This window comes from Temnothorax longispinosus, chromosome 1 (assembly GCF_030848805.1).
Source record: "Temnothorax longispinosus isolate EJ_2023e chromosome 1, Tlon_JGU_v1, whole genome shotgun sequence".
Classification (NCBI taxonomy): Eukaryota; Metazoa; Arthropoda; class Insecta; order Hymenoptera; family Formicidae; genus Temnothorax; species Temnothorax longispinosus.
In genome coordinates this window covers 11,387,801-11,404,791 of record NC_092358.1, presented here as the reverse complement: position 1 = coordinate 11,404,791, position 16,991 = coordinate 11,387,801, and the positions used below count along the sequence as shown (strand labels likewise).

Genomic DNA, 16,991 nt, shown 5'->3' with positions numbered 1-16,991 from the left:
CCTGACTTTATATTCGTATCACTTGGTAAGTATATATCTATTTAGTACTATTCAGTACAAGTAACGATTACTTTATCATTTTGCTTCATAAATATCTAATTTTTAGACAAGTCGTTTTTCGATTTTATATGGACTTTTAAACTTAAGATCTGACGTTCTCTCAAAATAATTGTTATGACAATGTTTTACCTATATTGTCAGAATTTGAGATCGTATGTCGTCATATTCACATGCGATCTGCAGTAATTATTTCCTCTCATATTTCCAATCCATACGTCATATCCTTGATCTGCTAATAAAAATGCTGCAAAATAAGATAATAATAAGCTAGTGCACTATTAGTAAAATATATAAACTCGACGAAATGCATATCAAAATGTATGTATTCTAACATTTAAAATTAGTTTTTCATAAACATTAAAAAGTTTGTCAAGTGTAAAATAATTTGTTTAAATATTAATTTTAGTTTAGAGAATAACCGTTGTCTAAAAATATATTAATAATCAGTTCTAAAATTTTTTGTGAAACATGGGGTGGGAAAGCAAAACCGCTCTTTCAAGTTATTGGGATGAGTCTACATGGCGAATTAGTAAGACAGTATTTTATTTTCCTTTTTAAGGCTGCGTTCGGGAAGCGCGCTATTAGCGCTATTGCATCATTCTATCTTTATCGCTCATCTGGTGTAAAACAAGGATAAAATAAGCAAATAGCACTAATAGCGTCTTCCCGAACGCACCTTAAGTATCTTATATAAAAAAGTTTTTTTTCTTTATTATATTATATGATTTAGTACTTTTGTATTCGTTTTAATAAATATATGTTATATACTTTATATATAATAATTCAATATAATGTTTTTTTTCTTATAACTTGTGTAATTATTTGTCTAATCTATTTCTTTAATATACCTCTCACATAGTGTCACCATCTCCAGTTAATTTAACCAACCGATTATTCCATTGGAATTAATCAATCGCATTTGTCGTTAAAGCAAAATTAACAAATGCGATTGGTCAATTTCAATGGAATCGACCGGTTAAATTAACCGGAGTTGGTGAAACCGGCCCTAAGGATGAATATTTGACTCCAACCGTAAAGTGATTGTTCACTCGTAACAATAGAGTGAAAGTTTCACTTTAAGAAAAGGTGAAAAATTCACTCTAAACGAGTGAATTATTTTATCTATAATGGAGTTAAACATTTACTCCAAACGAGTGAAACAATCACTTTACGGTTGGAGTCAAATATTCACCCTATGAAAAGTGCAATGTCACTCCATTTCGCGCGGCAGTATTTTGACTATCGACCCGAGTGAATTTTGACTCCTTTTGAGTTAAATCTCACTCGAAGAAATTTAGAGAGTAATAGTATAACAAATATTAGTCGTAATAAAGCTTATCACAATTAATTGATAATTAATGTGAGCAAATTTAATCTCAATCGAGATTACATTTATTCACATTAATTCTTAATTAAACGGTTTTTAATTATATTTGTTTAAAATATTTATTAATTAAGTTGATTGCGTTATATTTATCTAAATTATTGCAAAAGAAATCGCAAAATTTAAGTCATTTACTTGACCCTCCCCCCTTTAAGTAAGATATAAGTTTTGTGACCACTTACCCGTGTTACTTCTAGCTCCGGTCTCTCCTACTGATCCTTGCAGATTCACTCTTGAATGACATATGATTCCCACCGAAAGTTCCATCAGTTTTTATAGGGTTCGGGGAACGCGATATTAGCATCATTCTATCTTTATCGCTCATCAGGTGTAAAACAAGGACAGAATAAGCAAATAGCGCTAATAGCGCACTCCCCGAATCCAGCCATAGTAAGAGACAACCTTGTAGCGAGGCCTGATTGCGTCATGAATTTGGCGTTTATACGAGCTCTGGCCATCCTTTCCTTTCTAAAAAAGGGAAAGTTGATAATCGAATGTATCACGGTTATTGTTGTCTCTTTTCCGCGATGCCGATTGGTTCTCTCGCTGTGCTTACTTCATGAGCAGCTGTCATCGTATATTTTGACAGTTGTGTGAAATATTAAAGCTAAATAACGCACGTGAAGCGCGCGTCTGTAGTGTCTAGTCCATATCTAAAAAAGAGATGTAAAATTTATTGTTGTCGCTTTTCCGCGATGCCGATTGGTTCTCTTGCTGCACTTACTTCATTTGCAGCTGTCTTTGTATATTTTGACAGTTGTGTGTATCAAGGAGTTAATAGTGTAATAGTAATAGCATAATGTTAAATTTGGGAGTAAATTAAAGTCACATTGAATTGCGACGTTTCGGGTCAGTCAGCACAATCTTTGATGCGAGTTTTGTTTTCTGTTTTTTCTCGCATACCTGCATGCTAAGCTAGGACCTCTAACCGGCCATAAAATTTACATATACATATACATATACATATACATATATGTATATATATATCACTGTTAAATTCATAGGGTTAAATTCAACTCAATTTTGAGTAATTTTTAACTATTCCATAGGTCGCCACTGCTCCTACTCAATATGTAGTTAATTTAACTAAAACAATGTTAATTTGTCTAAATCAATGGAGTTAAAATAATCCTATTTTGTTTCAAACTAATAAATTTTGACGCACATGGTAGTTAAAAGTAACAAAATAAATTTAACTCATGGTATTGGTTTAAATTTCATCCTCTAACTTTTAACAGTATACATATATGTCATATACATATCGAAATGTCCAGGCATTCCTGCTGGTCAGTGTACATACGTGTTATGACTGCAATGTGAATTCGTCAGGCAAAGCCAATGAGTATATAAATATTCGTATAAATATTATCAAATTACTTATTATATACATATTTATTTTTTAAATAATTTGTGAGACGCATTAACTTCTTTAATAATTTAGTGTGCTGCACATTTATTTTTAATTGTTACAGGTTTTAATATTTAATTATTCTTGTCGTGCCATGCTTCTGCCTCTTCCTCTTTGTTCTTGACATCCTTGTTTTCATCGCACTCCCCAATTCCACTCCGCTGAAGACAAGCAAAATAAAAATTATATAAACCTCTTTTGCTGAATTTGTCTTCCTAATCGAATACCTCGTGGTCTCCATTCTGTAATAGAAAATAAAGTATTATTTAAACTATTTATTATATAACACGGCTGAGGGATTGTTTGAGAACTATTTGTCTCAAAAAGAGACCTGTTTTTTAAAGAGAATAAGAACAGGAGGAAGAGATAGAGAGGAAGAAAAAGAGCGAAAAAGCAAGAGAGCGAGAGAGCGAGCGAGAAAGCGAAAGAGATATATAAATTAGCTATAAAGAATTACCTGGAAAATTTTGATGCTCGGGTGCTTTGGCATTGATGGCAGGCGACGCAATGGCAGCAGCAGGAGATATGACAATTACTGTAATTAAGTGATTAACGAGTGTAATTAATGCACACTCGTTGGAAAAATATGCAGACCGTAACGCACACGTGCACCACTGCACAGCGCCATCGCGGTCCTTGCAATTGGGACACCTCGCGGCGCGGCGCGCGCGAGCTGCATTGCAAATCGTTCGCGGCGTTTTCCCTGCAAAAATCCAACATCGCAGCCCGCAAATCTCCCTGCCGACAAACAAGTTTATCATCGTCGAAAAAAAAAATCAATCCTCTCGATCGAAGCACCATTTCGCTTTTATCCGAAAGCTTCACGGTAAATTTGAACGAGCCCAAGTCCCGTATTTACACGTCGCGTTTAGCGGTGATCCACTAAATATGCCATCATATTTACCTTATAATCTGCCGATAATGTTATTTCAAACTGAGGATCGAACAATCGTTCAGCGTTCAAGAAACCCGATATCATGATTAGAATAAATCTGTGAAAATCTAGTTGATTTAGTTGTATTTTAAGTTTGTGATTTAAGGTATAATTAGATTTAATTTAATTTTTTATAAGAGGATTAATAATTTAATTATCAATTTTGCTTATTAGCACCGACAGAGCAAATCATAAGCTACCGATCGATTCTAATGATATTTCAATCTCGATGGAGACAGATTTGAGTTTGAGCTTTATGTGTCTATATATCGGATGTAAAAGCTGCCTAATATATCGTAATAAAGCTCAGTATAATAAATGACTCAGCTTACATTTACGTTAGGAATCTGTTATAGCGACAAATAAGAGCTTTGGTTGTAAGGCATGATAATTGATATCTGTCTAACTGTCCGATAGCGTTTCACGTGGAAACTCTTCGACGTGACGTGATAGACGTAATCTCATTCTACTAGCAAGATTTTATTGTGAAAAGGCAGAGGTCTTTACGAAGGGTTGGAGGGACGGAACGAGTGCTTCGCGCGTCAATGACTTTCCCATTTAACATCATTATAAGATAAGAACGCAGGTTATAACGGAAAATCGTGATTTATAAAATCACTTGACCAAAAGTGTCGTCAGCTCTTGGACTATCAGAAATGAATTCCACGCGAAAACCTTACAATAAAATGAGAAGTATAAATGCAACCTACGACCAAATTGTCAATATTATAAGAGCGTTCCAAGCCGCCACTGTCAATTCGGCCGGCAGCACCATCTGTGAGAAACATGGGGGGGTCGGTATGGTAAGACCGGTCAGTATGGGACCACTTTCAAATTCGCGCACTTTTGCATGCGGCCACTGAGCATGCGCATGTGGCCGCAGGGCATGTTCAGTATCGATTACCGAGATAATTTTTCGTTTTTAAGACTAATAATAAACCAATAAACGCTAAAATTAGACCAACAATCATCAGCAAACGATTACGCATCGATTAGACCGTTTTTTAATTAAAAATGAGATTTTTCCGGCTAACTTAACGCTAATTTGTTTTTAATTAAAAAAAAATTAAGAACCAACAAACGTTGTAATTAGGCCAATAATCACCAACAAACGATTAAAAAAAAAAAAAAATTAATAAAGTCAAAGTTGACCGGCTAAGTTACCGGAGCTTGATAAGTGAAGTTGCCTCAGGCTTATGTATATTCGAATTTCAAATGCAATATTGTTTTTAAATTCTAGAAAACGTCATAACATCATAGCAGCTGCTTTTGACAGCTTTACGTTCGACATCATTGACACAAATAAAATATATCGTTATAATTAATAAAAAATTGTAATTCTAGATTTAAATTAAATTTTATTTAAAATGCATAACTCCACAATTTTAAGGTTTTTTATTCAAGAGATTCCAATTTTACTTATTAATTTCTCTCTTTAGCTTGCGTTTCGTTTGCATTGAGAATAACTATGATCCGGAAGAAAGCTGGATAAATTAACTGTTGCTACAACTCGTCTGTCATAGTTTTCACAAATAATCGTTATACAGTTTAATTACAACTACAAGCGCGGCAATGCGGACAAGTTATATTCTTAAGGAAGAGTACATATATATATATGTATATATATATATATATATATATATATATATATATATATATATATATATATAAAGAATGAGAGAGATAAATCGGCGATTGGCTTTTGGTTTCGTTCTCCGCGAGGAACAAGCGCTTCCCCGTCTCCCGACGTTTTTCCCTCTTAATGGCTTAAGCGATTTCACAAAGTAACAAAGAATTCCTCCCTTGCCCTGCCGCACCCTCCCACCTCCCTATTCGCCACCCGAAATAATGCTGCGGCGAAACATTAAGCCGGCTGGAGAATAGACAGAACGAGAAACTGGCTGCGATTGTCAGAATCGTTCCTGAAGCAGGAACGCATCTAAAACATGTAATAAAAGATTATTATTATAAAATCAAAGATTAAATTTCTTTGAAAATATATATCACAAAATTATTGATCATATTCTTTATGTATTTATATTTCATATAAAAACCTTTCACAATAACGAAGAAAAGTCGACAGTTTTAATAAAATTAAAGATTTTAAATACATATATAAATATGTATTTATTGATATTTAATAATACATAAATATAGATTTATATATTAGATATAAATACATATTTATATAATAAATAGAGAGGCACTCTTTTGAATTAATTACTTTGATCTTAATTGCTTAACGTTTATAATGTCTATATATATGTAAATATGCGTGCATGCATGTGATCGACCATTTATAATAAAGAACGAAGCGTATGTTTTAGGAGATTCCGGGGAGATTTTTTTTTCATACAAACTAAATTTCGTAAGAGGAGGCCCACCGCAGTTCATAGCCTCCCCTCCGGAAGCTTCAACGGGCGCATGTGCGTATCATAAACAGCAGGTAGTTGCATCACGCACGCAGAAAATGAGGGGAGCATGAAGGGAGATGGGAGAGAGGGAAAAGAGGACGAAGGATGGCAAATATTAACGTGGGTGGCTAAAAAGAGAGAGAGAAAGACAAGATGCTGTAATCTCATACTAAGAGCGATGAAGATAGAGGAAACCGAAGTGGAGTAGAACGTGCTGAACGATCGGGGTGGATATGCAAAACATAGTAATAATAAAGGGGGGGGAGAGTACGCGATTCTAGGGTGGCCCTAAAGGTAACGTTTCCATTCGTTATTGATATTTCTGCACCCAAGAAACAAATAAGGGATATGCATTGTACGTGTATGTGAGAATTTTAACACGTAAAACACATTTTAGGTCTAAAAAAATCATTTTACTATTTAATTCTCATTTTCCTAAAGTAAAGAAAAAAGGATAGTATAAAATTTATGGTTTAAAATATATATTATATAATTAGTATACGTGACGTGACATATAATAATTCATCCTTCCTTTCTTTCCAATTTCGATGGTTGGATCGGTTTTTATTTGATCTCACTGTATAAAAATAGTTTTTCGATAATTCGTGAATGAAATAAAAAATAGCCGTTTCTCTTCTAAAAATACGTATTTAGATACTTCCAGTGTATAAAAAAAACTAAAAAACCCAGGTAAATATTGACAATTACAATCGCTGGATGTCGAAAATAGATATCGTTAGCTTTAATGGCCGTACATACTTGTTTCGCGTTAATTTAAATAAGATAAAACGATATAAGTTAATTCATCATCATTAACATGGGGCGATTACTCTGATAAAACTGCTCACGTAATGTCCTAAGACGAGCTGTCACGCCATCATACGAGGATATAAAAAATGTTATATCATGAAACTTTTATACAGTATTATATTTAGGCATGTATATTTAGCGGCGTGTGTGTAGATAAAAAAGTAAATAATCCAAAAAGTATATAATACATAAGACTACTTCACATAAAATATTGGGGACTTGAACAAGAAAAGAAGTAAATATATTAAGGAACATACGAATTCGTAATAAATCAATAAAGAGAAAAACTATGTACAAAAATGGACATCGTACGTGGCGCAAAGAAGATTTTCGTGTCGTCTCAATCCGGATCGCAAACTCGGCGGTTTGTATGGAAATTGTAAGAATTGCGCGAGCAGAGGTACGAAATCGTGAAAAAGCGCACACGCAAACGCGCAAAAGGGCATTAATGGAGACCTTAAAGGACGTCAAACGATAAAGAGAGCGGAAGAGATCCGGGAGAAGAAGAGCGGAGAGATCGAGTGGGAAGGGAGAGAGAGATGGAAGAAAAACGACGAAGGATGCAGTCGGGCGAGAGAAAAGTGAAGCGAGAAGGCCATCGAGTGACAGAAAAGAACGAGAGAGAGAGAGATAAAGGAAATGAGAAAGAACGTAAAGGAGACAACAAGATTGGCTTTTTCTTCTTCTCTTGTATCTTGAAAACAGGTCTTAAAAATTTTTTCATCGTACAGACTTTTTTCAGATTTTAATGCTCCATTCTGTTTTATGAATTCAATATTTTCGATTATCTTACGATATTTACGATTTTGGAGAAGTTTGCCTGCGACAGAATATTAAGTGCTTATTATTAAAAATATAAATTGTTGCGAAATGTCCTTCAATAGAAAAATTACTGCACGTTCATTATTATATTTCTACCTTTAATTTATGGATTTATTTTTGATTTTTTACATCGATAAAATAATGAATAAATACGAAGAAAATAACTTTCAGTTTTTAATGCCTTTTAATACCACTTAATACCATACTGTGATATTTGCAAACCCTTAAAACAAACACGTGCTTTTTTCATGAATATCTAGCGTCGGCCCTGGCTGAGGGAGCGATGGATAGAGGGGGGAAACTATTGGGTAGGGGGAGGGTGGCGAACGGCAAACCGGGTGGGGGTCGATCGCGAGGAGGAGAATCACGAGCGCGAGGAAGAGAATGAGAAAGAGAGGGAGCGACGAGGTCGTTCGAAAGTGGGAGCGCGAAGTGTCGGAGCGACGGAGGAGAGGTAGACGTCCGACGGGAGGGGGATGGCGCACGGGGGTGGCGGAGCGCGCAATGTGCAGCGCGGGGGCAGGCGGCGGTCTCGCGACTCGCTGGCAGTCTCGTTGATCCGGCTGCGAGCAGTGCGCGCCGTGACGTGACAATGGCCGTAGTCGTAATTGCGGTACGGTGCGATACGATGATCAGCTGATCAACCGAGCCTGAGAGAAAAGGGTAGAGAGAAAGAAAAAAAGAGAGAGATCGAAATTGAGATAGAGAGTGAGAGAGCGAGAGAAAGAGCGCGGCGGGCATTGCTTAAAGGGGCACCGAGAACGGAGAACGAAACGGAGGGACCGAAAGAGAGTTTGTCCCCCTCGCAAACCACCTCCTCGCTTTTAGTCATGTCGACGTTTTCGTGATCGGGCTCTCCCGAAGGTGCGCGCTCTCCTCGTTCTCCCCTGGTTGTACATGTGAATTACGCAGTGTGCCACCCCGGCGCTCTCCCCGCCACCCCGCCACCCCCTTCGTCCCCCCCTTCGTTTCGTTGCCACGCGTGTACATCCGCCCCGGTGTGTTGTGTCTGTGCGGCACGTATGCGTGGGGTTCGCACGACCGATAGATAAATGTCTCTCAGTCATGCCCGCCGTGCGGAAGTACCGAAGGGATACCAGCGAGGTGAGCTGCTGCCTCAAGTACGTGATCTTTGGATTTAACGTCATGTTTTGGGTAAGTACCAAGTCACTTTAAGGACGGACGGACGTCATTCACCTTCGACAAGGGGATGACGTCCGTCATCCCCGAAAAGAAAACTTTGCACGTCTCATCGCCGAGAGAACTCTCTCAGCAAGTTAGAACTCCGCGTAGCTTCATCAGCCGTAACATTTAACGGACGAAGTTTCGAGTCTTAGCCCGAAGAAATCCCAGTCGCTATTTCCAAACGAATCTCTCGAACTTCTCCCAGTGCAGTGTCACGTAAAGATTTTGAACGTTACGTCCGAACAAATCTCGAACACATTACTGCCGAAGGGTCTCAAAAGACATGGTAATTAACGCGGGACACAGATCGTGTATCTATACGCGAGCCGACGAGTTGAGAGACCTTTAAATTATCGAATCTCAATAACAGCTGAATCGACCAAGTTCTGAGTAGGTACAGTCGCGATAGCTTGGGCTTGAATTATACGTATATAATAAAGTGTTTCCACTTTTCGTTTCGAATATCATCTTCGAAGAAAATCCGAATATTATCTTCCGCGAGACGATGTTGCCTCAGATGAAATCTCGATCTTGAGACACTCCTAAGATAAAATCTCGTTAGTTCGAAAAAATCCACGATATTTCGAACATTATCTCCCTGGGAATTTTCAAACGTTAATTCCGAAAAAGTCCTAGCTTCATTAAAGGAAATGGCACGGAGCTAGAGACGAGCTTTGGTATAGCTGTAAAGCAGTTCGGTAAACGGAGTTCTATAATGAAGTTCCTTTTAATTTGTACAAGCTTCGTGCTTTACAAAGTCATCATTAATTTTCCGTGTGCCAGTGCGAAAAGTGTAATGTGAGCAAACAATGTTTTCAAGGTGGAGTAAAATTTGCGCTGCCTTCCCGGGTCGCTTTTGTTTGCATCGCAATGAGAGTTTATTGTCGCGTTGCATGCGAGCCCTTTTTCAACGTCCGAATGAAGTGTGTCACGTTGTTTGTTTAATAACGCTCACGCAGATTGTTTGAAAATGTTGATAGATCGTGGCAAACGCTACACCCTGCGTACATTCAACAAGAAAATGCACGAGGGGCGGGGGGGGGGGGACTTGATTCTGCGTAAGCACATTTGCGAAACCTCGGCTGAAGTACTATACTTGTCGCTCCGTTTTTCGATCTAGGGTGCGTCGTTGCACTTTGCGCGTTCTTATCTTATAATGATGTTAAATGGGAAAGTCATTGACGCGCGAAGCACTCGTTCCGTCCCTCCAACCCTTCGTAAAGACCTCTGCCTTTTCACAATGGAATCTTGCTAGTAGAATGAGATTACGTCTATCACGTCACGTCGAAGAGTTTCCACGTGAAACGCTATCGGACAGTTAGACAGATATCAATTATCATGTCTTACAACCAAAGCTCTTATTTGTCGCTATAACAGATTCCTAACGTAAGTGTAAGCTGAGTCATTTATTATACTGAGCTTTATTACGGTATATTAGGCAGCTTTTACATCCGATATATAGACACGTAAAGCTCAAACTCAAATCTGTCTCCATCGAGCCATCAAGATTGAAATATCATTAGAATCGATCGGTAGCTTATGATTTGCTCTGTCGGTGCTAATAAGCAAAATTGATAATTAAATTATTAATCTTCTTATAAAAAATTAAATTAAATCTAATTATACCTTAAATCACAAACACCTTGCGTTAAAATACTACTAAATCAACTAGATTTTTACAGATTTATTCTAATCATGATATCGGGTTTCTTGAACGCTAAACGATTGTTCGATCCTCAGTTTGAAATAACATTATCGGCAGATTATAAGGTAAATATGATGGCATATTTAGTGGATCACCGCTAAACGCGACGTGTAAATACTTGGGCTCGTTCAAATTTACCGTGAAGCTCTCGGATAAAAGCGAAATGGTGCTTCGAGAGGATTGATTTTTTTTTCGACGGTGATAAACTTGTTTGTCGGCAGGGAGATTTGCGGGCCGCGATGTTGCATTTTTGCAGGGAAAACGCCGCGAACGACCCGCAATGCAGCTCGCGCGCGCCGCGCCGCGAGGTGTCCCAATTGCAAGGACCGCGACGGCGCTGTGCAGTGGTGCACGTGTGCGTTACGGTCTGCACATTTTTCCAACGAGTGTGCATTAATTACAAAGGCGTATAAGGAGAGTCAGCCTCGTTTCAGCAAAAACTCGAAAACTTAAAAAAAAAAGTAAAAAGTAAAAACGTGTGTGTGAATATCTTCTTTCTTCTTTTACTTCTGCGGTTTCAGCACGATTTGATACACTCGGATTGCTCTTGATTTGTCCATTTACGGCTGCATTGAAGTCGGAAGAGCAATGAATAATACACGAATAATCTTTCGTAGAAAAAATACGCGAATCAATGCGTATCAACCTATCAACAGTGCGCGACGTTCGCATGCTTAAGAGGGTAGTCGGTAGACAACCTTGACAAGCGAAAAAATATATCTTTTTTAAAGTTAAATATTTAAGAAATAAAAAAAATAATAAAATTTGGAGTATTTGAAACTGGCACATAATTCTATAAATTATGGTTATTTTAAAAAAGAATCAATTGAAAAAATATTAATAATAACGAAAGTTATTGATAATAAAGGAAAATAGTTTTTTCCATTTAGTAGCTGGTAATTCCGGAGTAACAAAAAATCTAAAACAAAATTAAAAAACGATTTATGACCTAAAAAAAGTCTCTAAAATGTGTTGGAAGCAAAATTTAAAAAACAAATTTTTTTCAATTTTATTGAAGAAAATGCAATTTTATACTTTTTTTATAACTCAAATATATTTTTTAGAATTTTTTTCGAAATGCTGTTTCGACACATTTTAGATATTATTTTCAATTTATAAAAAATTTTTGAAAAAAATCGGAGCCGTTTTCGAGATTTCATGTCCACCACCAGCTACTAAGCTGTTTTCCTTCATTACCAATAACTCCTGTTGTTATTAATATTTTTTAATTATTCTTTTTTTAAAATAATTATAAAAGACTACCTATATAGAATCATGTGCCAAAATTTTAAATACTCAAAGTTTTTTATTTCTTAAATATTTAATTTGATAAAAAAAGATAAATTTTCTACTTGACGAAATTGTCTACCACCTTAAAGGGGATGATACGAGCCGGTCTCAAACAGATTCGGAATTTCGTTTGCGGGACACACCGTTTACGAGTCGTGCCCGCGTTCCTTTGATTTAGGTTCCGTTTGATCGAGCGGCCGTTACAACCCCCGCCGCGTCGCGCCGATGGATAACGCGCGCACGACGGAATGGTCACGATAGATCAACAATACCGCGAGCACGTTGGCCGCGCGCATTGTCGCGCCACGTCGCACGACACACGGCCTGTTTACAAATCGTAATTTTATTTCGTGTACGCGTGGTGCAGCACGGAGAATCCGCGCGACGTATGTATGTTACCACGTTTCGCAAATTGATTTACGTGCCGTAAAATAGGCGTGCCTTGAGCCCGTCACATCATGGATTTCCGAGTAAATCCTATTTTCTCAGGGAGACTTGCGTAAGCCTTACGCGCTGTCGGCGAGACGCGAGACGCGAGATTTAAGGTCTTCCTCGATATAGAGACTCCGACCTGTTATCAACGAAAAGATGTCAATAACGTCGCAATCGAGGTGAAAGAGCGGACCTTGTACAAATTCGCAGGCATTAACACGTAACAAAATCGTAAATAAAAAATTGTTCAAGTCTGACATCCCTATTTCTTCGATAAATGTTTGCCGATTAACAGCGAATAATTACAACCGCTTTTACGTCTTGCGATGCCGAACAGTGAAAAATACGCGTGCGGGTCGCACCAAGCCGACCGGGTTCTTCTTAACTGGGTTAAAGTAACCGCACGGTAATGAACTCCGTGCGAGCTTATTTCACCGGACGGATTAAAGGTGTTATTGATTTTCCCGTAGCCAGGCGGCTGGCTCGGTTCGGGGGTTTTCGCGAAATGTAGCACTGGCCTAGTGATATGTGGAGAGTTCTTCCTGCCAAGCATTCCGTGTAATTAAGTAGCGGTCGTGCCGCGAAAGACCACGCTCGTCTGAGATACGTTTCGTGATTCGCGAACGAAAGTATGAAAAATAATATTAATTGCGATCGCAATTTATTCTTGTGCGCGGTACATTTTAACCGAGTGGAAAATGATATTTGTAAAATATCGTCTGCACAAAAGAAATAGTCGCCGCATTAAACGAAAAATTTAACATATTGAAGATAAATAAACTTAAAAAAAATATCTTAAAAATTTAAGATGTGTGACAGATTTTATTTTCATTTCGAAATCAATGCAGTATATTAAAAAATTATATATTTATTGTTTATCGTACATTATACGATAACAAAAAGTATTGATTAATTATTCATCTTTTAATAAAAAGAAAGATTGCCCAATTTGAGAATTATCTATAAATATTCGCGCTAATGACCAATAACGATAATCATCGTCGAAATTTTTGTATTGTATATATTTTATATAGTATTGGAAATCGAACGCAGTATTTTTATTCGCGGGGAAAGTGCTACAATTAATATGCAGTCGTGTATCACCCGACCACGTGAAAATCCGCGAAATTGGTTGGATCAGGATTCTCGACTCGCTCTGAGCTAATAAAAGTTACAACTTCGCCAGTACGGTCCTGATATTCTTTCGGTGAACTTACAGACATTCGCCGGGGTCCTAAGTTTTGTAGTTCGGAAGTCGCGGCGAGTTAACCCGACGACTACCAGCGTTCCCCGTTGTCTATACAGGGTGAGATGTAAAAGGGACAAGAAAAGGAAAAGATAGAAAGAAAGAAAAAAGGGAGAGGAGAGAGAGAAGGCTTTGAGGGAAACGCACGTTTCACGCAACAGCGGCTCGTAAAATTTTTACGCGTCGTTGAAAAATAATAACGACACCGTCGCGCAAATAATTTCATCGCCGAGTTCTTCCTCCACGATAGGGCAGAATGATTTTTCTCGCACGAGCGGAAACCCGAGTCGCGCCGCTCGGTTCGTAAAGTTGGCGCGCGGAAAATGAAATACCGCGCGCGAAGCATTTATGGCTTGTTGGACGTGAGCGCGCCTCCGAGATCGTCGTTCACAATCCCGTAACAAACTCGTAACGCAATTTTCCGGCCGCTCGCCCCTTTTTCGCTCTTTGAGTCGCGAGGGAAGAAAAAAAATGGGACGCTCCTTCCAACGTTTCTCTCATCTCCGCGATTAAACTGTGCTATCGGCCGATGCTCCTATTCTGATTGCTTGCTATTTGCATCTCCAATTTGGTTAATATCGTCGCAATATCGTATTGATGCAGTCATTGCGCTTATCGTGCTTGCACAGCTGGTCCAGTTCCGTTGCAATTCGCTCGAATTAACGGTGGCCGCTTCAGTGGCTAGTTTGGATATTTGTTTTCGTGCAAACGCGCGGAGAAACAAATTATATTACATCGTTTATTCTTCATATTCTATCCGGAAAATGAAAATAAACTGTGCAAGCGACAGATTATTGAAATATGTGTTCTATATGTATTATATTTATCACATTCCGTTTTTCCGTTTAAAAAATAACAGTAACTCGCCTGAATAATGGATCGAAAAATATCAGGTAACTATTTTCTATCCCTCGATGTTGTAAACTAAATAAACTTTACCATTAAAAAATGATATATAACAAAAAAGTTGGCCTTTTTAGTCAAATCTCTCCGGCAAAAAAACATCGGCTCATTCCACTTTCAATTTTCGATGAGATTATTTTTCGAATCTCTGAATATCAATTGTTAAAATATTCAATGAAAAGCGTCGAAAAATATTTAAATCAAAATTAACGATTCCATAGGCGAAGTTTATCGCTCGGCGGATCCCGAATGACTCGGTGAAAACGTCCGAATCTCCGCGAGCAGGCAGCCGCGTTCTCGTATTCGACTGAAAAGGATCCGGCTATGAGATCGGCATATTTCACGAGCCGAATCCGTTCACCGCGCTTTCTGCATGGCTGCCCTCGAACAGATGACTGGCCTTGCCGGCTGACGATGACTCCGAGCTGCCGCGGCCGCGGCCGCGGCCGCGCCGCGCCGGGCGGCACTCTCCCGCTTTTACACGCCACTCCCGTGCGTGTGAACGGCCGCTGAGCCCGTGCGTGTCCCGCGTGATTCCCGAGGTGCCCGACCACACGAAACCAACGCCGATACTGCTCTTCGCGAAAACGTCAGTCTGTCCACGTCCACCTCGCGTAGCATTATACTCCTACTGATATACTCGGAAGAAAGAATTACACGCAATGACATTTTCCACTTTTTACACACATTTTACTCGGAGATATATGGAGGGGTAAAAGCCACAGTGGCGTAAGTCAAATTTTGTAAAATATTGACTCGTGTGCATAGATGCAATTTATATATTGAATAGATTGCATCTATGCACACAAGTCTATATTTTTAAAAATTTGACTTACGCCACTATGACTTTTACTCCTCCATATAATGCAGTTACATTAAAAATCTCGATGCATATCCGATGCATTCTGAACAGTGAAAGAAAGTAAGAGTCGATAAGTTCAAAACTAGTTTCGAAATTATTGTTTTCCTTGTCTAATTGTATATCTCGAAATTATATGTTGTTACAATCAGAATTATATAGAATTTACAGAACAAAGCAAATCGAGTTAAATCTAAATTATGTTTATTTGGAAACAAGGTTATAACGCAGCGAGTGCGCGTTGTAATAAAATAGAGACACGTCCTTAACACTGAGGATCTCTACGTTGTCTTATATATAGAGTTGCTTCGAAGTGAGTGAACTTATTCATATCTAGTTATTTGTATGTACAAGATTCTATTTGAATAAATTCATTCATACTTGTTTCTTTAGTCTGATCTCTTTACGCGAATACACGATTCGCCACAAATTTCCCTTGGAAAAGTGACTTTTCGGACTTACCTACATCTTCTCAGGTTCGCAGCTAGAGAAATATATAAGAGAACGAATTTTATATATTTCTTTAAAAGCATTCCCAAAACTGATAATTCTATGAAGCGATACGTTTGAAGCTTTCAGCTATATAATCTCTCCGAGAACTTCCTAGATCCGTCCCTGCCAACTTCCTCCCTTCACCCGCGGGCCCTCACCACCGTTCTGTATCGCCGTCGGCGGCGTTTGAGGAATCTCATTACAAAAGTTGCTCGTACAACCGGTTTCTAACCAGTGCAACCGGCCACCATGCCACGGAGATTCGCGGAGGGATTCTGGACGCGACTCCTCATTCGATACGTCCTTTACCTGCCAGGATGTACGAACTTCCGGTAATGGCAAATGGGTGGAGAAGAGAGCGCGCAGTAGGTACGCGTAGAGTTTCCGCGGGAATTCCATTCGGGACGACGACGATGACATATACCACGACGATCAAAGCGAACCGCTCCGCGCTCATCAATTCGCCCCGGGCTCTTCGCGGTTCGACAGTGACAATGTGGAGTGGTTTCGACCCATTCCGCGGTGATTTAAACGCGACGGATACGAATTTTTCACAGTAATTTTTTTTCCGTCTTCGCGCGTCGACAACTCTGACCAAATCCGATCCGTGAAGCACATCGATACCTCTTCGTTTATGTTAGAGCAAAACTTTGTCAATTCGTCGGGTTGAATGAACAGGCCAATTATCCTAATTGTTCAAGAACTATCCAGGCAAACCGCACGTTTTTTTCCACAAAAGTATAGATTCTGACAGTTATAGACAAAGAATATGTCGTTAAGCCGTAAATTAATTTTTCAAAACGTCGTGCGAGATATGATAGAGGAATATAATTTCCTCGTTGTATATCCTACGGCGACGTAATCGCGACCGAAGACTCCACCGTGCGAAAGAACACAAGCGTGCGCGCGCGAGAGGCGTCGTTAAAGCAGTTTTGACTCCGTCCGCCGGCGCTTGAATAGAACCGCGGCACACATTCTCGCGTGTCCTTTGCAAAATTCTCGAGAGAGAAGAATTTTGAGATAATTTCCCTTCTTCGATATTTCTCA

At 38.7% G+C, this 16,991-nt stretch overlaps 1 protein-coding gene and 1 pseudogene across 3 annotated transcripts in view; one reads left to right on the top strand and one right to left on the bottom strand.

Annotated features, from left to right (window-relative positions):
• Positions 1-16,991, bottom strand: part of LOC139823365 (lipase 3-like) — a 167,654-nt pseudogene that overhangs the window by 2,169 nt on the left and 148,494 nt on the right.
• Positions 8,382-16,991, top strand: part of Tsp26a (Tetraspanin 26A) — a 116,236-nt gene continuing 107,626 nt past the window's right edge. Inside the window, exon 1 of one of the 3 annotated variants that reach the window (XM_071795518.1) lies at positions 8,382-8,987. In XM_071795518.1, the coding sequence (XP_071651619.1) occupies positions 8,898-8,987 (90 nt within the window). In that variant the 5' untranslated portion in view covers positions 8,382-8,897. The remainder of the gene's footprint in view (positions 8,988-16,991) is intronic. The other 2 variants (XM_071795594.1, XM_071795640.1) reach the window with 2 other exon arrangements.